The 25,829-nt window shown below is 38.1% G+C and overlaps 1 protein-coding gene across 1 annotated transcript in view; it reads left to right on the top strand.

The window, feature by feature from the left end:
* The first annotated feature begins 692 nt into the window (after positions 1-692).
* Positions 693-25,829, top strand: part of LOC128028658 (schwannomin-interacting protein 1) — a 189,599-nt gene continuing 164,462 nt past the window's right edge. The window contains exons 1-2 of the mRNA XM_052615929.1: positions 693-726; positions 3,633-3,744. Of these exons, the coding sequence (XP_052471889.1) occupies positions 3,715-3,744 (30 nt within the window). The 5' untranslated portion in view covers positions 693-726; positions 3,633-3,714. The remainder of the gene's footprint in view (positions 727-3,632; positions 3,745-25,829) is intronic.

Raw genomic sequence — 25,829 nt, 5'->3', positions numbered from 1 at the left:
GTCACGACAGTGTGCTCCTGATATTACCTGACCTCTGCATCACACCACAAACCCTCTGAAACTTCAGGAGCTCAGCCCATGACGGCTGTATTTTTCATCTGATGCATATTGAACACATTTAGAAGTGGTCACAGTAGGAATTAAATTAGTAGATAAAAATAGCTGACACTATAAATCTTTTGCAATGAACGCACAGACTACATGTTAACTAGCATGAGATGTTTGAGAATCACTGCAGTGCTTATTTCTTGTTTCTGATCTGTTCCACATGTAAAGGGTGAGTTTATCTGTACATGACAATTCTGTCATCATTCACTCACCTTTATGTGCTTTAAACCTGAAAGATCTGAAAGCAGATGTTCAGCAGGATGTTCATGCTGCTCTTCTTCATACAATGTGATCAGATATTTAATAAGATAAATGCAATCAATAAAAAAGCTAAATAAGCATTTTCATACATTCAGAAGAAAGATAGAAAGTCATATGGGTTTGAAACAACATGAAGGTGTGTAAATGATCTGTAAATGACATCTAAGGGCTGATTTAGATTAGGACAAGACTCCGGTAAAAAAAAAAAATCCCATCAGGAATCACCTCATACAGTGCAAATACTGCCATTTTATTACTTTTAGTCATAAGGGCATAACTGGGCTAATGATTATTGATGCTTTTGTTTTCCAGGCGGAAAGACGCGTCTCATCGCCACCAGAAGCTAAAGCTGGAAAGGTGAAGAAAAACATACATTTAAACTTACATACAGTACACATGACATTATTATTACTAAATTCCAGTATATAACTGCATATTATCGAGGGAAAGCTCACCCTGGAAGACTGTTTGTACCCTGCACTCATGAACATTGTACATGTTCTCATCAAACTGAAGTCATTTCACATCCTGGTACTGAACTTATTTGGAAGTCAACACACTGTGGTTTTCCCTCTAGATCTGAGGCTTTTCCTAAATGATCAAGCGCACCGTGTTCAGTTCTTGTGTGGCATGCTGTCTGTTGTCATAGAAACGGCCATCAGCAGAGACGGAGGCCGTCCACAGCATCACACACAGAAGAGAACAAGCCAGAACTTTAAACATGCCTGTGTCTTAATGATGTGATGCTGAGAAGTGCACATGACTATCGTGAGACTTGACATCTCACTGGTGTCATTATTACCATGTACAGTATATTTGCGTTAATGCATCTGTTCTATTAATGTGAGTTTTGCATAGGCAAAACATGTCAACCTCTAGCTCTTCAGACTGTTATTTGCGTGTTAAAGGGGTCATATGATGCTTTTTAAAGATCATTATTTTGTGTATTTGGTGTAAAAGAATATGTGGACATGCATAATGTTCAAAAAAACACATTATTTTTCAAATACTGTAGATTATTGTAGGTCCTCTATGCCCTGCCTCTCTCAAATGCATCGTTTTCTACAAAGCCCCTCCTTCTGACAAGCACAGTCTGCTCTGATTGGCCAACTGACCCAGTGCATTGTGATTGGTCGATCACCGCAAGCACTCGTCAGAAATGTAATGCCCCTTTCCATAATCGCGAGCTTCATCTTTCAAAATAAATGTTAAGACATTTAATAATGTCCTTAGTTTTACCATCCGTTCAAGCTGAAAGAGGAACAGACTAGGTACACGTGCTATGCGCAAAACTTTGCATTTGAATATTCAACAGCAAATGCTTAAACTAATAACAAAGCATGCATACTGTAGCTGATTCAGAAGCACCTGATTGTCGTAGCAAAGTCAGAATGACCTCCTCTTCTAGGTTCACGAAACGCTCGTCCATAAAATGTGTTGCTGTTCTGTTGTAAGTAATCTAAAAGATTCCTATGCATCTACTTTCAGAATAACAAATAAAGTGCTTTTGCTGTCATGAACCAGGTTCCTCCTTTCTCTGTCCCCCTCTAGTGGTCATCCTACACACTCTTTCTCTACACCATCACTTTAACTTCATTAGTTCCAGCTGTTCCCACTTACACTTATCTCACCCAATAATCTCACCTGTTTCCCCTTTTCCCTGACTCTTCCTGCTATTTCTACCTCCGCTTCCTCTGCCCCTTTTGTCAGTTTATTCCTAGCTATCAATGCCGAAGACGCATCTCCTACCTGCTGAGTCAAGTCCTGTCTTGTCTTTTCCTGTGCGGTTTGTCTGCAAGCCTTTCTCCTTCATGCTCCTTACTCTGCTCTACTAACTCAGACGCTGTGATCCTGAACGGACGCGGTATCCAGCCTATGGTACTCACTCTCTCTGCGGGCTTCACCTCTCACCGTATTCTCTATTGGGATCTTCCACTCCACATGGCGCGGCTGCTTTTTGTTATTGCTCAGGGTTTACAAGCGAAGAATTCTGTTTTGACTGATACCTCTGATTCCAGAGTGGATTTATGTTTCTCGTATATCTATGACTGTTTCTCATTTTCATTAAAAAGAATCTCTCCTTTTGGTCCTTTATCTCCACCCTAACATGTTATTTCTCCTAGATACACACACATCTCCCTGACACGACTGCTTCAACACTAATTGTGTTACTGAACCCAGCCTTCTTTCTTTGTGTGAACATTTTCCGGCATTACGCAAATATTTCCACACAGTGATGTAGACATGTGGGGGCGTGTTTAAACAAGGTGTTTTAGGGGGCGTTACAGAGTCTTAACTTCGATAAAGAATATCTCTTTGGATTTGAAACTTTAGTCTTTGCAACTTTACAGATCGTCTTAATGCACCAAGAGCTTGTAACACTCCAAAGAGAAAAGAAAACTTTAAATCGCATTATATGACTTCTTTAAAACCTCAATGATGTTTTAACTCCAATGCAGTTTGTGTTTGTTGGCTTTCAGTCGTTAATAGAGTTTAGTGACAGGCCACTCGTTACTCTAGTGTGAATGTGAATGCAGCTCGTATCGTAGGGTGAAGAATATGAGAGCTAAACAAACACATTGGTCTCAACGCTGTGATTAACTATCTGAAAATAACTAAATTAATTCTCTAAATTACAAGCAAATATCTCTCATTGAAGCATCTACATCACTCTCTTAAGCTTGCTATATCGGGACATTTTTTATAAATGTATTTTTAATTGTTATTCTAAAAGATAAATTATAACCGCTTTAAATGTGTTTCTTTATTCACTTTATTCACTTTTTTATTTTTCAGTGGTTACCACCAAATCTTTGGTCATCAATATTCTTCAAATTATCTTATTTTATGTTCAACAGAAGAAAGAAATTCATGTAGATTTGGAACAAATAGTGGGGGAGTAAATGATGACAGAATTTTCTTTTTTTGGGGATCAAATAACTCTTTAATTGACAATTAATTAAATTGTTGTATTAGTAGAAGTCCAAGACTTATCCAACAAGTGTCACTGTCATTACACACAATACCAAATATCTGCTTGAAGGCCATGATCTTTATTCAACGATGCGTGATAATGTTTTTGAACACAAAAACAGCTTTGAAGAAGCTTAATTTGTGAAAATGTTGAGTTGATGAAAGTCTCTGACGTGAACTGAAAAATCATTGAATTGAGTTTGTGAGCAGTTTGAAATCTCATTCAAATTACAAATTACACCGACATATCTAAACCTTTAAAACTTCACTTTGTGCTCTTCATATCCCAGAATCCACAGAGCTTGGCTTGTCCTGGAGTGTGAGCGAGCACAGTGGACAGAAGCTTTCAAACAGACGACCCTTCAGGACGAGATGGATCCACTCGAGCACCATGCCGCTGAGGTAGGAGCGTCTCTGTTACACTCCTGCGGATCACTCTTAGATCTGTGCTGGCCTTATGCCCAGCTCTCTAATTACTGCTTAATTAGGTGAAGATTGTTGATTGATTAATAAAGATGAGATTTTCTTGTTGAGTTTGGCTCTTGTGTGTGAAGTGAAGTGGTCACAGACAACAGAGGCCTACCGCAAATCTCTGTGCAAATGCTGCTTTTCATGGTTTATATGATGAATTTCTTTGGCTCATGAAATCGAGTCGAGTCCTGCTCTATCAGTGGTATTATAACATTATTTTAGCACAACAAACCATTGAAATGGTCGGTTTTGGTCTGTTATCAGTCATTAACAAATTCTTATTTACTGGCACCTTCCCTAACCACCTTAAACATGCTGTGACATTGTATCTTAAAACCTGACCTTGAGTCTACCTCTCTGTCTAATCACCTTTTATCCTTGAAAAAGCTTTAATGATTTTAAGTTAAAATCGTATTTGACTGAGAATTCTCTCCATAAAAATTTTCAGTCTGATTTCAATGCCTTGCACAGTACTGAATCTGCTCTTTTAGGAGTCTCAAATGATATCTTTACAAAAAACTACTTTAAAAGGCTTTAGTCTAATTAGATATAAGTGCTTTGTTTGATTTGTTCAGCGATGAGGTTCAATTGACACATTCACAGATATCAGTGGGTCTTTATGGTAGTAATTACTATTAGTTGTGTTCTTATTTGACTAACAGGTGAATAATATTAATTGTGGAGTCCCGCAGGGCTCAGTCCTCGGACCGTTGTTGTTTTCCCTGAATATGCTCCCTCTGGTGTCCATGCTTAATAATTAGGGAGTATCTTTTCACTTATACACTGTTGATGACATACACACTACTTCAGTGTTCCTTGACCAAGAAAAAAGTGTTTTATTTCTCATTAATTAATTAATTAATTTGTATTTCTAGTAGTTTTATTTGTTTTTCTCATTTTATTCATTTATTTATTAATTGTTGATTTGATCAACCTTGCTAGTTTTAAAATTTGTTTAATAAATAAATTTTGTATTCGGGAAGTACAGAAGTAGTTATGCACACAAGAGCTTTATAAGGGTAAAAACTTGAAACATTTCTTGAGATAAACACATTTATATTAGTTAAGCGTGGTGTGAGTGGAATAATTGAGTCTGGACAGCTAAATGAATGAAGTGAAAATTATTCTTCTCAGTGCCAGGCCACATCACCACCTCTGGCCTGCCATGCATTCATTTACAATAATTCACAGGTTGTCACCTTACTCATTTCAGGGGAATTATGCAGCATATTACTGCAAAACTAGCTGATATGTATTGATTTCTTATTTTCAGTTTGCCTTTCAAGGTCTTGGCATGCTTTTGCAGTGCAGTGCTTTTAAACATAGATAACTCTAGTTTGAGAGCAGATGTGAGACAGTAACAACAGCAGATAGGATTCAGTGCACATATTGAACGTGTCTTTGGCCTGACACACTCATTTCAGGTTTGGAGTCTCTACCTGTGATTTCAACAATGTAAAAAATGTGGACAAAAAAAGAAAACACTCATAAAAATATAAAAGCAGATAAACTCCCATATGGAAATGTAATATACACTCAACTAAAGGATTATTAGGAACACCATTCTAATACTGTGTTCGACCCTCTTTCATCTTCAGAACTGCCTTAATTCTACATGGCATTGATTCAACAAGGTGCTGAAAGAATTCTTTAGAAATGTTGGCCCATATTGATAGGATCGCATCTTGCAGTTGATGGAGATTTGTGGGATGCACATCCAGGACACGAAGCTCCCGTTCCACCACATCCCAAAGATGCTCTATTGGGTTGAGATCTGGTGACTGTGGGGGCCATTTTAGTACAGTGAACTCATTGTCATGTTCAAGAAACCAATTTGAAATGATTCGAGCTTTGTGACGTGGTGCATTATCCTGCTGGAAGTAGCCATCAGAAGATGGGCACATGGTGGTCATAACGGGATGGACATGGTAAGAAACAATGCTCAGGTAGGCCGTGGCATTTAAACAATGCCCAATTGGCACTAAGGGGCCTAAAGTATGCCAAGAAAACATACGCCACACCATTACACCAGCACCAGCAGCCTGCACAGTGGTAACAAGGCATGATGGATCCATGTTCTCATTCTGTTTACGCCAAATTCTGACTCTACCATCTGAATGTCTTAACAGAAATCCAGACTCATCAGACAAGGCAACATTTTCCCAGTCTTCAATTGTCCAATTTTGGTGAAATCGTGCAAATTGTAGCCTCTTTTTCCTATTTGTAGTGGAGATGATTGGTACCCGGTGGGGTCTTCTGCTGTTGTAGCCCATCCGTCTCGAGGTTGTGTGTGTTGTGGCTTCACAAATGCTTTGCTGCATACCTCGGTTGTAACGAGTGGTTACTTCAGTCAAAGTTGCTCTTCTATCAGCTTGAATCAGTCATCCCATTCTCCTCTAGCATCCACAAGGCTTTTTTGCCCACAGGACTGCCGCATACTGAATGTTTTTCCCTTTTCACACCATTGTTTGTAAACCCTAGAAATGGTTGTGCTTGAAAATCCCAGTAACTGAGCAGATTGTGAAATACTCAGATCGGCCCGTCTGGCACCAACTGCATGCCATGCTCAAAATTGCTTAAATCATCTTTCTTTCCCATTCTGAGATTCAGTTTGGAGTTCAGGAGGTTGTCTTGACCAGGACCACACTCCTAAATGCATTGAAGCAACTGCCATATGATTGGTTGATTAGATAATTGCATTAATGAGAAATTGAACAGGTGTTCCTAATAATCCTTTAGGTGAGTGTATGACATATATTGCCGTATATCAATATTCAATATTTTTATTTGTCACATACACAATTATATAGAGCATATATAACCAGAAGTGAAATGTGAGTCAGGTCCGCTCCATGGACAGTGCAATTATTAAATAATACGACACAGAGGAAAATATACATAAATATAGATATGAAATAATTAAATAAAAGTAAACAATAGAAATAAAAGAATAAAATCTCAAATAAAATGTATACTGTAGAACTAAATATAGAATAGAAAATAAAATGTCCATGAAAGTATACTGTAGTCTTAAATACACAGGAATGTACAAGAGGGGAATGTGCAAATAGGTTGTGACACTGTCAATTTGTCAATATGAGGTAGAGAATGGTGAAAATCTTACTGATTAAGTGATTATTAAGTGCAGACAAGTATTGTTCTTAAGAGGCTGGTTTTGAGTTTAGGAGCTTGATGGCCTGGGGGAACAGTGCCATTTTTGTCATCAGACTACGGAAGCGCTTACCAGATGGCAGCAAAGTGAAAAGATGGTTACTAGGGTGGTTGGAGTCCTTGATGATTTTAACGGCCCTGCTTTTCCAGCGTTTGAGGTAGATGTCCTGCAGAGAGGGGAGAGCAGACTCAGCTAAGCGCACAACTCTCTGCAGGGCTTTGCAGTCGTGACTTGAGCTGTTCCCACACCACACTTTTTATGGTCCCTGAATATAAATTTTTCAAGATTGCTGGTGAAACCCTGAATTTTCTCAGGTAACGCAGATGGTACAGTCTTTGTCTGGCTTTATTAACCTGTGTTTGAATGTGAGTAGTCCAAGTCAGGTCCTCCGAGATGTTTACACCAAGGTACTTGAAGCTGCTCACCCTCTCCACAGGGGTCCCGCTGATCATAAGAGGAGTATAGGGCTGCTGCTGTCTCTTCCTGAAGTCCACAATCAGTTCTTTAGTTTTGCTCACATTCAGAGAGAAACAGTTGTCGTTCATCAGAGTAAGTTGTTATTATTATACTAGTCATAGACTGGGACATATTATATAACCTATTAACAGCGGTTTTCTGTGTTCATATACTTAAGTAAAGGGCGATTATTTTAATAAGTACCGCGTTTTCTTTACTCGTCTTATTTTTGTATTTGCAATCAATACGGCCTGTGCGTAGTAACACTTCATTTCTTTATTTGTTCAAATCTATGAACAGTTTCACGATTAAAATGGATCTTGAAAAACTGAGCGACCACATTGCTACATTAAACTCTGTAAAATGTTAAGTTGGTGCCATGCACTTAATGCCTCATCTACGGTCATTCTTCAATAAGGTTCATTAGTTAACATTAGTTAATTACATTAGTTAACATATATAAATAACATAAATAATAATGGACAATATTTCCACAGCATTTATTCATCTTAGTTCATGTTAATTTCAGCATTTACTAATGCATTGTTAAAATCACAAGTTGTGTTTGTAAACATTAATGTACTATGAACATTGAATAACTCGGTTTTTATTAACATGAACAAAGATTAATAAATTGTGTAATAAATGTATCATTCATTGTTCATTCATGTTCGTTAATACATTAATGTTAACAAATGGCATCTTATTGTAAAGTGTTACCATTAATATTTATTCATCATACTGTTGAACTTGACAGTATTTTCTCTCTTGTTATTTCATAAGAGCTTTAAAGAAGATAGAGAAAGCCAGAGTCTTGTGCCCTGCGTTTATCAGAATCAATATTATGCTCGTTGGGTGAAAAAGAAAAACTCAATAAACAAAGTAAAAAATAATTTGACTGATATCTTCCCCAGCCCAAGGTTTCTATATATATCACGATATATCGACATTGTGAATTCTTATGGCCACAATAACCGTGATATGAAAAATCTAATATCGTGACAGCCCTAGTTGGAAATGAGGCCCAGAACCACAGTATCATCAGAAAATTTTATAATAGATGTGGAGCTGTGGGGAGACACGCAGTTATGTGTGTAGAGAGAGTAGAGCAGGGGACTCAGGACACAGCCCTGTGGGGCTCCTACATTCAGGGTGATGGAGTTGGAGGTGTACTTGCCTAGTTTCACCACTTGAGGTCTGCCAGTGAGGAAGTCAAAGTATATTGACTTTTTTTTTTCATATAATATCAACATGTATTGACGGGTACAAAAATGAATAACACATGCCTAAACATACATATTTGTATAGGCTAGATATATCTGTTAATGTATCAACAATACTAATAGGTTAGGGTATGTATGTTTTTACTTCATATAATCATGTTGCAACATTTCATTGATAAAAAACTATCTTTAAAAAGTCGTCACATTTATTTACATAGCATTTAATACAATACAGAAGCAGCTTTGAATTAATAAACAGGAAAACAACATAGCTAATGTAGTAGAATTCAGCAATCATGAAACAAGTTCAGTTTCAGTAATAAGCAGCTCTGCAGCTGTCATCAGTGTCATTATTTAACTCAGTTGAGTTCAGTGCTGATGTATTTCAGTTCAGTGACAGCGCCCGTGTTGCAATTAAAGTTCATCAATAATGAAACAAGTTTGATTCAACTATAAAGCTACTGTACATACTGAACATAATAGTTTTTAAATTATGTCAGAAATATATTACTATTTACATGGAGGGTCTTATCATTTTCATTTTCAGGTTTCACATTACAGCTAACTGGCGAATCCCACTCATGCGCACTTAAATAAATCAGTGGAGGATGTAATGTACAAGTAGATAAGCAATAAAGAAAATCCTTTCTTGCTTTCAATACAGGTTCACTAATGGAAGAAAGTGTTGGAAGGCCTTGAACAAACACACCCTCCATAAGTCTATTGATGAGCTGTAATGGTAATGGCTCGTGTCTCCTGCTTCAGTTCAGTTTACAACGACACGCTTCTGCTGGAGGAGAACTGATGCTCGTAAAGAAGGGGAAACACACCTGTGAAGGTTAAGTCTAAGAAAAATATATAAATGCTCAGGAATAACTCACAACCTAAAACTCTAACATAACATAAAAGTACTTTCCAAAACGGTGCACACATGAAATAACCGTAACATGATTGAAACACATTCAGTGTCGCTTTTCTAACCTCAGAGGTCTTGTATGCAACAGTTCTTTGGTGTAGTCCAATGTCAGATGCTATGCTATTCTGCAGCATCTCAAAGACGAATGATGTGTGTGTGTGTGTGTGTTCAGGGCTGAGCGTGTAAATGATGTGTGTGAAAGGTCAGCACACTGCATGTGGTCATGGTCATGGCTCAACCGTCACGTCACTCAGTCTCAAGGTTTGTCCTACTGAATTCTAGGTTCTTATGTGGAGCAAAAGCTGCATCTGTTTGTTGAGCAGATGGTGTCAGTCTCTCAATCAACTCAAATGAATGTTTCCGCTTCATTTCTTTATTTGACGTTTGATCATGTATTGTTATGATGAAGATAACTGTTGAAAACTGGAAATAATAGGGAAATATTAAAACTGTCCAGTGTGCTCAGGTTTCCAGTTTACTCTTTGTTATATTACAGATAGTCTGTATGTACATGGATTTAAAGTCTTTGCTTTCAAAACTCTTGCAATAAACAATCGTAAGTAGATAATTTTATTAAGACACATTAAGAAAAGCATTAACATAATCCTATGAATGCAATTAAATATACAAAATGTATTCATCAATCATAACGTAATCTAAATAAATCAAATCTCACCGTGACTCTGATCAGATCGGATCGAATCTTTCTAAATTTGCGAAAATTGTCCCTAAATCAAATCTATTAAAACTATTAATTAAATCAATTTCACTTTCTACTAGAAGATTCACAAAGTTATGGCTCAATAAATCAGTCTTTTCTTTACTGCCCCCACTGGATAAACTGCACATTGCATCAGTTTTGAAAATTGTTGTAGAGCAACAAGATTTCACATTTTGTGAGGGCTTCTCTGTGATCTTCTGGTCTGTAGATGTGGTTTAGGTTCCTCTTTCAATGTGCATCTTTATGCGCACCTCTTTCATACCAAACATAAATGAATGCAAAAAATATCAGCTGCCTGTATGTGTGCATGTGTAGTTCAGATCCGCTGCTGGAGGATGAAGGCCCATTCGTCTTTGTGACCTGTGAAATCGCAGCGTAAGCACTCCACACGATTGTTTCATAATCTCTCACACTGACTTGAGTGTTGCAAAAAAGAAAAAAAAAAAAAAAACATGACAGCTTCCTCGTTGCCCCGAGTGCTTTTTTCCCCATCCGTCATTGGGTGGCTTCTAATTAGAAGCTAACGGCTGGTAGGATTTGCAGGTAGTGTGTGAGGGAGCGGATCGTAAATAACAGTCCTGACTCCTGCATTGATCGGCTCCATCACATTTAACACTGCTGGCTTTAACCTATTAGCTTAGCATTTACTAGTATCCTAATGGTGTGAAACGGGTGTATTTCTTCACACATTTGCTCCGCTGGAGTCCTGAAAGCCTGGGGTCCATTAGTGCTGTGTCTGTACCTCTGAATTAGCCATTGATTTTTGGTTGAAGAGTTTGATGGCAGAGATCTATCGCGGATGTCTGTGGCTGACAATGTGACTCATATTGGGGATATACAGCGAGTGTGTGTCACGAGAGAGCTGTCCGATCATTCACTGTGTGTTGGCGTAATAAATGAGAGGTTTGCAATAAACAATCTTAAGTATATTTTTTTCTTAAGACACATTAGGTTTATTAAGAACAGGAAGCGAGGCTGAACAAAAACCAAATCACTAGTAACATAAACACAAAAGGTGTAGCATGCATGAACAAAACAAAAGAAACACAAGGACTATGTACAAACACAAGAGTAAATGACTAATAGGATAACAACGAACACCTGAGGTGGTAAGCAACAAAAAGACTACAAACGACTACAAAACAAGCACAGGAAACTGGAAACTTATCACATAAAAGTCCCAACACAAAACAAAGTCACAAGAACAGATGCTGCATAACACGCATGAAAGTAAATCAATAATAGAAGTTACATTTTTTTAATGAACTGGCCCTTTAAACTTGAGTCTTTTGAAATGGTTTGAACAGGTGGACTGAAACACAGCATTCACATGAACAGAACGTCTCACTGTAATGCAGTGTGACCAAAAGCTGATTACCGGACAGCTACTGTCATGCTACAGAAAATATAGTTAATGTTAAGCCTCTATTCTTAGTTCCTCTAGACTGTGACCTCTTGTATTCTGGTGAATATTGTTGTATGTTGAGGACGAATCTTATCCTGCATCCACACTCATATCCCAGCCTCATATATCACTGCTGGTGTGCAGAAGAAGAAAATTGGATGCCGCGTTCAGTTTGAATGCATGTGTCTGTGTGAGTGTGGGTGTATTGGAGAGTTTTATTATTGTCATGGATCCTGTGAGATTGAAGCTTTGGTCGCACCTGGACTATGTGTTCCTCATTACACACTCTCTCATAAATCTGATGGAGCTACAGCACAAAACGCCACAGTCATTTAACAGGGTCATTTCAGGCTGGAGCGCATGTGCACACACACACACACAAGTGTTGTGAGCGATGTTACTTTGGAGTAGTGATGAGTATATCCATCAATTCCACATTGTTTTAAAGTTATTTGTAGTATTTATTATTTTGCGCATGATGGGATATGTTGACTGGTTGGTTAATCTATTCAGCTCACCAAATAAAAGTTGATGCAAAAATACCAAAGCCATCATGTCCTGTCCACTGGTCTGTCATATCTAAGATGCTAGAACATCAGTTATTTGTTAACATTCAAAAAGCAACAGCATACCAATGTTTATTAATGGCACCACTATAAAAGTCTATAAATATTGTCATTATGTACTCACCCCCATTAGTCTAGATGGAAATGGGGTCCACGCGCACCCCCCGGCTTTTTTTATGCCACCTGATTTTTAAAAATCCTTAAAGTGTCTATTTTCAGAATCTGCCAGGTGCCAAGCTGAAATAATGTCCCAAAGGGTTCTTTTTTAACCCTTTGCTGCACCCGACCGGAACCCGAAAAATCAAAAAGTGATATAGAAAGTGGCTTAACATTAGAAGTAAACAACACACAGAGACAAAAGAACACATTTTCCCATACAATTCTGACCCCAGGAATTTAATGGAATGGTTAATTTCGACATTTGACAACATATTGACCTTATTTCTGGACAAAAATAGAAAAAAATGGCCAAATATGTCTAGAGGATCAACTTTTTTCGTTTTCTCAAGCGCATAAGGTGATTTTTTTTTCCCACAACATATTATTTCTTTATCATTCAAGTGTCTATTATAAGATTAAATTGGGTACCAAGCTGAAATAATATCCAAAATGCTTGATTTTTAACCCTTTGCACCAAACCCGAAAAATCGAAATATGATTTAAAGTGGCATAACTTTTGATGTAAACAGCTCACAGAGACAAATGGCCACATTTTTCAATACAATTCTGACCCCAGAAATTGTTATTTGTCATGTTTTAACATATTGATCATCTGTGGTCAAAAAGAGCAAAAAAAGTTCATTTGACAGTGTTTTTATTATACTTAACAGCCTGAAATAGGGTTTATTTGAACCTTTTACTTCACCTATCCTGAACCTGAAGATATTTAAAATAGTTTTACTTTTGAAGTTAACAAAACAAAGCAAATTAGCTTAAATAAATAAATAAAATAAATAAATAAATAAATAAAAAACTACAGAAAAAAATCCAAAAAGGTCCAAAAAGTTGACTGAGCATAAACTGCAAGTTTTAGATTTTTGGGGCTTTGTAGCTGGTGGCCGTCGGTTAATACCTGCAGATCACCATCTCCCACTGCTCTCTCTTTTGGAAGAATTTCAGTAAGTATTTGAAACTATAATTAAGATATACCTTTGTAGTCATAACTTAAAGTGATTTTTCAACAGTTTTTACTATAATCACAGGCTTTCGGAAATCAAATCTGTATTCTTGACTAGCAGTGTTGGTAGCTTAGTTGGTATCTACTAGCTAAAGTTTTTTTTTTTTTTTTCAGGCTCAATACTTCATACATACTTACCAAGGGGAAAATTAAACATTGTAACACAGCTGAAGTGCCTCCAAAGAGGATTCGCTCCCTAACACGTATTTTACATGTCTCAACTCTTTCTGAGTATGGTAATTTTACAACACTCAACACATGAATGTCTCAACAGAAATCATCAGAGACTCATCAGAACAGGTAACATTTTCCCAGTCTTCAACTGTCCAATTTTGGTGAGCTTGTGCAAATTGTAGCCTCTTTTTCCTGTTTGTAGTGGAGATGAGTGGTACCCGGTGGGGTCTTCTGCTGTTGTAGCCCATCCGCCTCAAGGTTGTGTGTGTTGTGGCTTCACAAATGCTTTGCTGCATTCCTCGGTTGTATCGAGTGGTTATTTCAGTCAAAGTTGCTCTTCTATCAGCTTGAATCAGTCGGCCCATTTGGGCCAGGTGTACCTACTAATCCTTTAGGTGAGTGTAGATTGATTACAAGTGTCAAAGGCTTCTATATCTGGTGAATCATTATCATTGAAAAGGGACCATGTCAAATCACTGTCAGTTCAATCTGAAGGAGCTCCAAGAAGATGTTCCTTCTTGTTTCCCAATCAGTGCATTTTCTGTGACAAAGCAAAATCCAAGTTCAAGGGCAAGACTGAAGAGCTTACAAAGTTTCAGAGTTGGAAACCAGACTGGAAACTTATTGAACCTAGGGCACAGGATTTAAAGAAAGAGGCTCTTTATCGCAAGGTGCAGGGCAAGGACATATTTGTAATGGAAGCTAAGTATCATCCATCATGCAGAAACAACTTCAACACAGAGTACCAAACCCATGAGCGTGGAAGTGAGAGAGTAGAAAAGGCAGCAGACAACACTGACAGCCTGCAGGCCCAGAAGATAGCAGCACATAACAAGTCATATTGTGTGGTCAAGGATTACATTCTTAGGAATGTGATTTAATGTAAAGAGGTTGTCCAGCTAAGATCCATATGCAACTTGTATATGAAGACATTGGAAAATCAAGGCTTTCCTAATCCTGAATACCGCAGTGAGAAATTGGCAAGACAGTTACAGGGAGACAAAGACATCTCTCATGAACTCACATTCTCCAAGGTGCAACAACATGAGTGTATTAAGTTGAACCTCATATACAGCTCAGCATTACTGTAGATGAAGCAGTTGGATGTGCATACAAACTTGGAACAGCTGACCAACTTCAAGAAGCAGCACTCACCCTCCATTCCCACATTATAAAGGCATTCAAAGAGTCAAAGGAGCTACCATGGCCCCCGACAGCACAGGAGCTAGATGTAAGTAAAAGGTTCAAATAAACCCTATTTCAGGCTGTTAAGTATAATAAAAACACTGTCAAATGAACTTTTTTTGCTCTTTTTGACCACAGATGATCAATATGTTAAAACATGACAAATAACAATTTCTGGGGTCAGAATTGTATTGAAAAATGTGTCCATTTGTCTCTGTGAGTTGTTTACATCAAAAGTTATGCCACTTTAAATCATATTTCGATTTTTCGGGTTTGGTGCAAAGGGTTAAAAATCAAGCATTTTGGATATTATTTCAGCTTGGTACCCAATTTAATCTTATAATAGACACTTGAATAATAAAGAAATAAGATGTTGTGGGAAAAAAAAAATCACCCTATGCACTTGAGAAAACGAAAAAAGTTGATCCTCTAGACATCTTTGGCCATTTTTTGCTATTTTTGTCCAGAAATAAGGTCAATATGTTGTCGAATGTCAAAATTAAACATTCCATTAAATTCCTGGGGTCAGAATTGTATGGGAAAATGTGTTCTTTTGTCTCTGTGTGTTGTTTACTTCTAATGTTATGCCACTTTCTATATCACTTTTTGATTTTTCGGGTTCCGGTCGGGTGCAGCAAAGGGTTAAAAAAGAACCCTTTGGGACATTATTTCAGCTTGGCACCTGGCAGATTCTGAAAATAAACACTTTAAGGATTTTTAAAAATCAGGTGGCATAAAAAAAGCAGAGGGGTGCGCGTGGACCCCTATTTCCATCTAGACTACATGTCATCAGTTTCTTTTCTTTTTTTTTTTTCTTTTTTTTTCAGTAAAACCCAAAAGGGAACTCTTGGCAGAATGTATGGCAGAAGTTCTTCAATGCTAGACCAATGCTAATAAAGTAGTCCATTCAGTTTTTGTGCTATACTTTTTTTTTTTTTTTTTAAGTATAATGAGGTTTATCAGTGAATAACACACACACACACACACACACACAAAATAATATCTTAGAAGATAAATCATCAGAAGGCTTTCTGCAGCTTGTCATTTAAAACCACCACTCACTTTTACTGGAAAAAATAGAAAAGAGCTGCTTTGACATTATAATCTCCTGTTGTGCTTCACAGAAGAAATAATTCTGCATACATTGCATTGAGACTGTGTAAGAGCACTGAACAAGGGTCCTGTAATGAGCTGGGGTGCAGGTCTTCTTCTTCTTGCGTACAAATTCTGACATCTAACGCCCAGCTGGAGAAATATTGAGTGAAAAGTTATATAGGCATAACACTGGCACAGAATTATTTAGATCATTTCTCCAGATCAGAAAGTTATAGAGACTTGGAAGTGGTCTCTTTTGACTCTATCAAGCAGTTAATGAGTAGAGATATAACTTCATATCCTCAGTTAGGATCATCATCCTGACAACTACCACAGGGATATCTCTGGATCAGAACATCGTAGAGACTCAGACTGCCAAGAAATCTTCAAATATCACAGTTGTATGTAATAGACTATAGACTATAATATTTAGCTTGGATTGGAATAAGAAAGTTGCACAACAGAAACAAAGTAGCATAAACAGTAAAGCACACTTCCTCCTGGTTGATGCATTTCCATTGTTTCACAATATACACCATCATATTGCTCAGCCCACTGATGCTTATCAACAGAGACTCAAGTGACATTTCATCCACACACACACGCACGCACGCACACATACACACACACACACACACGCACGCACACACACACACACACACACACACACAGACACACACACACACTCAAGCATGCACGCACACACACACACACACAGACACACACACACACACACGCAAGCACGCACGCATGCACACACACACACACACACAAACACACGCAAGCACGCATGCACGCACACACAAACATACACAAACAGACACACACACACACACACACACACACACACACACACTAAATGCACTCATACTAGATGTAATAACACCGTGTTTTAAACCAGCTCTGCAAATCATGCTCTGTTTTATGTATGTTTAATCCTGTGGTTCAGGCATTACACGTGTTGTAAACACACAGAATGCAGTCTGGCGAGGAGATTTACAGGGGAACAGTGTGTTCTGTAAGAAGGCACTGCTGTAATTCACATACTTTATATTTCTCCTCTGGAGCTAATGTTCCCGGTCCAACTGAAGCACAAGCTTGACACTCCTGCATACACTTCTCGAGCGCGTCTCACACATTTACTCTATTCCCCATCAATGTTTCATTAGCTGGAGGATGAGTTAAATTTGGTACCGTATTCCATCTCCTTTAACATTATGGCCTTAAGGGAGGCAAATAGTCAGGTGTATTTTAATGTTGAAATTGGAGAAAGAAAAATTAAGAAAGAAAAATTGAAAGAATGTACTGTATGTTCTCATACATAAACATATTATTTAACGGTGTCTAATTGAATTAAACACTTTACCATGACAACACAACATTATCAACAAGCACCGGTGAAACAACTTCTGTGATTTATATGCTGCTTGCAAAACACTTGACTTATCAGAATACCTACCTGGTCTCATGGCATAAATATAGCTCGTGGCACTTTTTAACGAGACGCGAAATACGTACCAAGTACATATCACTGCAGTTTCCAAAGGAAATGAACACTAGAGGCAGTAAAACTCCAACCGGGTGTAAACCACATGTTCTGCTGATTGAGAGAGGAATAGGCTTCTGCAGTACACTGACTTAGTGCCTTATTTTACTGTCATGAGGAGGGAATATTGTAGAAAAATTCCACTCTAAATACTGATGAAACAAAACCCATTAATACATGTTAACCTGGAGTCACTATCATTTATAATCGTGACATCATCTGATAAAAATCAGCATGCATGTACAGTAGATGCATGTTGAGCTGCTATCCCGTGATTGGGGCTATATTACTTTTTTTGTGTCGTGCAAAAAAAAAAAAAAAAAAAAAAAAAAAAAAAAAAAGTGACATGACATTCAGCCCATACTCAGAATTTGTGCTCTGCATTTAACCCATCCAAAGTGCACGCACACACACACACACACTGTGAGCACACACCCGGAGCAGTGGGCAGCCATTTATGCTGCGGCGCCCGGGGAGCAGTTGGGGGTTCGATGCCTTGCTCAAGGGCACCTAAGTCGTGGTATTGAAGGTGGAGAGAGAGCTGTACATGCACTCCCCCCACCCACAATTCCGTCCGGCCCGAGACTTGAACTCACAACCTTTCGATTGGGAGTCCAAGCCTCTAACCATTAGGCCACGACTTCCCGATGCGATGCGATGCGATGCAATGCACTGCCTGCGTATGAGTAACAACAACATCTCACAGACAGTATCCAGCTACATATCTATGGGTTTTCATAGACAGTAGGTTTGTTGGTAGCTCACGGAGTATGGAGATGTAGGGTGCGAGGAGCTCCAAGGTTCGTCAAAACAGTTCAAATCTACATATAAGAAAGTTCAGATGGCATGGTTGCATCAACAAATGTGTTTTTATATCTGTTTTGCATTTGATAACACTAACGGGTAGGGTTAGGGTTGGGTTTGGTGAAGGGTACATTTCCAAAACATAGAGCATTAACTTTTAGTGACAGTCCTCAGATGTTTGAATTGTGAATCTCCGCATGTACCAGAAACAACATAATGAAAACACAGCAATACCTACTTATATCAACATAATAACAACATGCCAGGGTTTATGTACTGAACCCATGTTTTGGCACCACTCAGTGGACATTTCTCTTTGAAACTGTGGTGAAACGTGCAGTAAGGTACGTAAAAACATTCTTGCACAAACAGTACACAGAGCTATGTATTTTTATTAGATGAGGTTGCAGAATACACAGAAGTCAAGTCACTTCCAACTGCTGCTTTAACCATCTTATTTTTCCTGCTGATGTATAGTACATTGCATGCTGAGACTTGAGGAACAGCACAAGCAATTTAGGCTAGGCTACTTGTTAGTAAAAACAGCCCTGTAAAAGCTGCATGGTGCTAGCTGATAGGTTCTTTACATTGACTCTGCTAGCCATCACATCATTTATTACATAGCACAAGACGATTGGCCTCTGCTTATTCTTGCTTGCTCAACATGTTAATAGTCTGGTTCAGATTTCGCTCTAAGCTGTTATGGCAGCATAGTATTTCCTCTCAGTCCCTCCACCTCCCCAGCTCCACCTGTCTAGCATATCTTACATGCTCACAGCAGTATGTTTATCTGTTGGCTATAGCAAGACCATTCTTGCTCTGCATCAGCATGTAGCAGGTCTAGTCTGCTGAGACCAAATATATTTACATAAAAAAAAAAAAAAAAATATATATATATATATATATATATATATATATATATATAAATATATTTTTTTTCAGCTAAAGCTGAAGAACCGAGGAGCAGAAGAGTAAGAAGGATTGATTCATCTCCTTAGACTCTTTATATTTCTGTCTGTAGAGATCACTGGGATCTCATATCAGTGTCTCTGAAGTGATAATGTGTCATTCCTGATTGAATAACAGTAGAAAGAAAGGTGCAACTGATGGATGGGGGAAAACAGCAAGGAAGAAGTCATTTTGATTTGAGTACATTTTAGTTCATTTAAATAATGCTGCCTTGTGACGGCTTTCGACAGACCGGAAGTTATTTGGTTCACTGGAGAATCACACATAAATCAATTCATTTATACACTTGGTAGCAAATCTCAACTGACTGACCTACTGTTTATATTGTCACAAAATGCACATTATATTATAATCCACCTCTAATTTATCATCACCCAGCTAAAACTATGTGTATTGTGAAAAGTGCTATACAAATAAATTTGACTAAATACCTGTTAATTCTGTAGCATGTGGAGTAATTGGAGGGTAAATGCTTCTTTACTGTACATGCAAACAGAAACAGCAGCTTCACAAACAAACTGACGGTTAGTTATGACTCATTTAATAACAACAGTCATAAGTCAAAAAAAAAAAAAAAACAGTGTGAGGGTTTCTCTGAGACTGAACCTGAGGTGCTTTCATGTTCTTGATGTGTATTGCAAGCGAATGGCAATAATGAAGTAAATGTTGGAGCAGTGGGTGACCCGTGTTACTCATACAGCTGACTGATGTGTCTCACGCTCAGAAGGCTCACCTGATCTCGGCAGACCCTGAGGAGGGGCAGAGAGCGTGAACAATGAGCCTGAGGTGAGGCCGTTTGAGTCGAGTGTGGCCCGCTGGGCTCAGAGCAGGCAGGTCAGGGATGTACAGCTGCTGGAGGAGAATATCAGAGACATGAAATCACTGTCACTGCATCTACACTGTGTTAGAGATGGGAATACACCTCGAACCCTATCAAACATAATGTGATGACTGAATTTGTGTTAAGTGATCGGAAGCACCATTTCCATCTGCTGGACCATAAAACATGAAAAACATCCCACCAATCAAAGCTCTCTACCACTGCATGACAATGTTCCTGATTTTTTTGTTTCAGAGTTTTGGTTGTGTGGACTTTCAATGGAGATTTTGATGACTCAAATGATGACTGAATTTCCATTATTAGGTGAACTATCCCTTTAATATGGATCATAATAGACACAAAATTGTTATACAAGGCAAAGTTTCAGCATCAGTGACAAATGACATGTCATCAATATTAATCTACACACATCATCCTCCCCGTCCTCATGAGTTCAGGGTTCAGTTATATGATGATACATGACAGTCATCTGTGCTGTGATGCCGTGGATGTAGTGATATCAATCATGTGTTCTGTGATTAATAAGAACAGATGAACACGCATTGCAATCTGAATTAGCGTGTGTTCAGTTTTGATATTCTGACCAACAGGTCTAAGCAGATTCTGTCTCTGCAGATTGATAGAGAGAAATGCTGTTCACAACATCACAGACCGTGAACAGTTTACCAGAAGATGGGGCCAAACCTGCAGCACATAAAGAGAACTGAATGAATAGTGTAGAAATGATCCCTCGCTGAGTTTGACTTTCAGCACATCTGATGTTTACACACATTACAGACTAGAGACATACCGTATATCTCAGAGGGGAAGGGGTTAAAGGTTTGTTTTTTTTGTAAAATAATATTTGCTGTGGTCTAACAGTCATATAGTGGTTTATTCTACTGTAGTTTACTTCTGAGCTGTTTTATAATGTATTTATCTATATATTTATTAAGCATATATTGATAATTTGATTTATAATTATCATTATAGTTCACAATAGACATCCTCCCCACACTTGAAAAGTGCTTAAATTACACTCTTATCAAATCCACATGAACGCTGAATCTAGAACTTGTTCTTCAAATGCCGTCTTGATCTCCAGGTACGCAGCAGGAATACCCCATACCACACTTCTTTCCTCAGATCTGCTCAACACCCAGTGATATGTGACTGATTCTTCCCCTGAGCACTTCAGATTCAGCTTCTGTGGGTGTGATGAGGAGCTCCTGCACATGAGAGACTGATGCTCCGGAGAGCTCTCAACCCTTTCTTTCTCCACCTTCATCCTGGTCTTCAGCCCTGAGCGGAGCTGATCTGAATTCAGCACGTTCACCATCTTTTCATCGCCAGGCTTTCACCTCTCTCCCTCTCTCTGTCCGGGAGTATCATTGAGCTTCGGACGGTTCAGAGTCTTCAGACCGATATGCCCTGCTGCTGAAGCTGATACACTCTGTCTCAGTCTCACTCACCGTTTCAGAAAGAACCAGAACAACAGAGATGTTGTTTTTGGGCCATGGAAACAGAGGAAACAGAGGGGTTTAACTTGAAATTTCCTTTTGCAGTAAATCCATGATGACTTGTATTTGCTGTGTTGTGTGCTGTGTTGTATTAATGCAGTTTTCATTATTACAGAGTAATGGAAATTGAATGAATATATATTAGAATTTAAAGTTATATTAAATGCACGAAGTTAAACTTAAATGCTTTTTGACCCAGTTGTACTTAAATTGCACTAGGCATTAAGTGCATGGCACTGCAACCAACTTAACATTTTAAAGAGTTTAATATAGAAATGTGGTTGCTTAGTTTTTCAAGATCAGTTTTAATCGTGTAACTGTTAATAGATTTGAACAAAGAAATAAAGTGTGACTTCGCACAGGTAGTATTGATTGCAAAACCAAAAACAAGACGAGTAAAGAAAACATGGTACTTATTAAAATAACCAGCCTTTACTTAAATATATAAACACAGACAAACACAGCTCTCCTCAGAGTAACTGTGAGCACTGGGTCTTCTTCTTGTGTGACAGGTGTCAGAGTTAAGGCACAATACTGCCACCTGGGCACTCAACCAGGTACTGACGCTGGAGTATTTACATGTGGTGTCATCATAAGGGAACTGTTCATTTTAAATATTGCAGTTATCGGTATATCGTCACACACTAAATTAACACAATATCGATAATGGTTGCTTTGAATATCACAGTTATCGTCAATACCGATATATATCATGAAATACCCCAAACATTACATTGCGAAGGTGCCTTCTGCCACTGCTCTACCAATCAAAAGGCTATCTTCCCTGCACCACATACATCTCCTACCACAGATTTTGAGTTAATTAAGGGGCTGTGTTTATTTCATGGAATTCTGTGAGACCAGGTTGAATCACCAGAGCAATACACTCAGTCCGCTGGCATAAATGGACTCAACTGTTTGCTTTGGTGGTCACAGCATGGGGTCTATGAAGCGTGTGGATTGGCTTCACCTCTAGGTGTTCGGGGTGTAGCATCTTCTAAAGACACTATCCAAGGCTGCACCCTAGAGAGATGTTTGTGCACACATTCTTAAGGTTGCCATGATATACACGCTGTAAAGCATGTAAGTGTGTTGCTTTTCAGAGAATCAGCATTTGTGTTCATCTGAAGAAGGAAAGACATCTGGCACAGCATAAGGTTGATTAAATGATGAGATATTTCTTCATCTTTTGGTGAAGTATCCCTTTGAATATCAGTTCTTCACAGTTTGAAGCATCCAGCTATAGGTCCTATGTAAATACAGCTCGTCCTTCAGGTGACTTACACACTCGACCAGATGGCATCACGGACCATGTGTTCAATGACTGCACTCACCAACCCACAGAGGTTTTCATGTACCTATTCAAATATATTCAACATTTACATTAAAACACACAATCAAACTACTACACACTTAGTGTCCTTCACTGTAAAGTGCTTGTATTGGAGTGGACACGTGTCTGTCTTGAACCAATCTCCAGGACCGTCTGTTGTTCTGAACAGATTTGACTCTTTATCTTGTGACTGGTTCTGGAGTTAATCACACTACCAGGCACAGGAAGCATCTAGCTGTGGTGTTATTAGCCATCAGTCTGTCCTCACCATCATGCACCAAATTACACTGATAGCATCATGTTGGTCATGGTAATAAGGGATGTAACGTACATGCATATCGGAAAAATATATCTCAGATAGATAGATTAAGAGCTTCTAATGAGGTAAACAAATACATTGGAGATTCATTTAGTTTGTCAGGTTTCAATGTGGCTGCTTCTCTGTGATGAGGTGGAGTCTAGGAGAAAAGAGTTATGAGGACACATGTTTGGTTCTGAAGCTGGTATAGCATGCAGATCAGTGCTCTCTGGAGATCCTTCACACTGATCCTTGCTCTTCACACGGATAGTCATCTTTAGTTAGTGTCTTTTTTCCAGTTCTATTGCATATAAATTATGAATTTGTTTGAGCAAGCTCTTTAGTCTGGTGTTCACAAACTGAATAATGATCACTAGGTTCAGAAAATCTTCTAGTTATTGAATAATTCACACGTAGAGGCTGATCACAGAGCACTTGTGTTCTTGTGACACATGGAGTGGATTCTTGTGCAAACAGTGTTAAGAGTGGTTATAAATGTGCTGCACTGAACCAACAGAAAGCTGCATGTTTGAATGAGATTTTCACTAGCTCTGCTTCATACATCTCTACGCTACTGACAATGAATAATAGACCGTTTTACACTTGATGTGTACGCACCTTCAGTGTCTGAGGTTTCAGTGTCATAGTGATGCATGATGCAATCACAACAAAAGAAATGTAAAATAAATTAATAAATAATATTAATTATAATAAATGTCACAAAATTCAGTGTAGATTCTGCAAGTTTAGACTGTTAAATTCTCTGCCTGCTCCTGACCCCTGCTGACCACACACACACACTCACACACACACACGCACGCTCATCTGAAGTGGCTCAGGAAGGCAGTGAGGCACATGCATATTTCATTTATTTTATATTTTTATGGATCAGGAAATGTGTGTTTTAGGGCTAGAACTCTAATACTCTGATATACTGCACACAAGAGGGGGAGATATATGACTTGTGTAGAATACAAAACAGCCTTTAGCCATGAATGTTAAAAAATATAAATACTATAATTCATAAAATGATCATAAAAGACAAAAAAAGGGCAAATTTTTTATTTATTATTATTATTGTTTAGTAGTCTTCACTCAAAATCATTAATTGTCATAAATTACTTATTTTCTGCAGTAAAATTTTGCAGCATTAACATTTCAAGTTAAACATACAAAAACAAAAAAGCAAATAACAAATATCACATTAACTACCTTGTTCTTTCATTAGTTATTCCCTGCTTGTTGTAACTTGTGCTGGTTTAAACAATGTCTGAAACGTTGTATTACGTGCACTTGTGTTTATTTGCCTGATGAATCGCTGGTTGTATTCCTCACCTGTAAGTCGATCTGGATGAAAGCATCTGCTAAATGAATAAATGTAAATGTAAAATGTAGTTACACGACCAGTGACTAATTCTGACTTGATCTGTTGTGTGCTCTTGACTTATGTGCATTAAACGTGGAGTGTGCTTTAGTTTGAAACACTGGACTCATAGTCAGAGGTTTCCCAAGCAGTTTTACACCGTTAGGATCTCAGATATGTAGTACATTAAAGAAAAAAACTGCATCAATGTTCTTGGTGGAGTTCTGCTATATCTCATGTGTTTTAACATGTAACTTCTGTCACTTTCAGTATAAGCTCACATACTTCCACTGCATCTATAAAAATACAACATGGGAAAACATTTAGCTCAACTCCACTGCAAATCATTAGCACAGCCACAGCATCTGCTAATAACTTCTGATCTCATCCTTTAAAAAGTTCACGTTACTGCTATAAATGCAACAGATCACACATGTGCAACATTAAGAATCTAAATGTAGAATATGTTATGCTAGCAAATGTAAGAGACATAAGCTAGCATTAGCCACAAGCATGTGTACGCACATGTGTTAACACTTTAAACTGAGAACTGAGAGTATTATGACAAAAACTCCAGGACTGGCCATTTTATGAGTAGATTTATGAAAAATCAAACCCAGGGCTGCATAAAATCAGCAGACATGGCCATTTGTAATGCCCTACGCTGAATAAAGAGTCCTCAACTTTATGTTTAGCACTACACTAGATTGAATGCATGAAATTGAAAGAGTGATAGTAATGTTGCTTTGCCCGACAGCTTCAGACGCCCACTGACATTTCATTCTAGTGATATACTAGCCTGTAAAACAGCCTTTCAAACAGAAAACCCCAGAAACTGAACGGCAACACTGCAGAAAGGAAGCATTGCACAAGCATACAGTATGTGTTGTGGAGTTTCCTTGGGCTGAGAACCCCCCACCAAAAAATAAATAAATCCTTTAAGCCATTATTGTATTAAAATTAGGAAGAAATATTTGGAAACAACATGGGTGAATATTGAAATATGATGAGATGAGTATTGACCACATCTTTCAAATATGTTTCTCAGAAGTTGCTTCACTATTGTGAAAGATCCATCCACAAACAGTTATGAATATGAAACAAGTTATTGATTAATCTTGATGCTTACATAAAATCTTCAAGTTAATCTCAAAGTCAGGAAATTCACTTATTTTATATTCTAGTTTATCACAATTTGTTTTAACTTGTCACACTTCTGACATGATTCGATCAGAAATGTGAATATGAATATACAAGGTCCGAGATCCCAAAC

The sequence above is a fragment of the Carassius gibelio genome, chromosome A15 (assembly GCF_023724105.1).
Source record: "Carassius gibelio isolate Cgi1373 ecotype wild population from Czech Republic chromosome A15, carGib1.2-hapl.c, whole genome shotgun sequence".
Classification (NCBI taxonomy): Eukaryota; Metazoa; Chordata; class Actinopteri; order Cypriniformes; family Cyprinidae; genus Carassius; species Carassius gibelio.
This window is presented reverse-complemented; position numbering and strand designations above follow the sequence as displayed.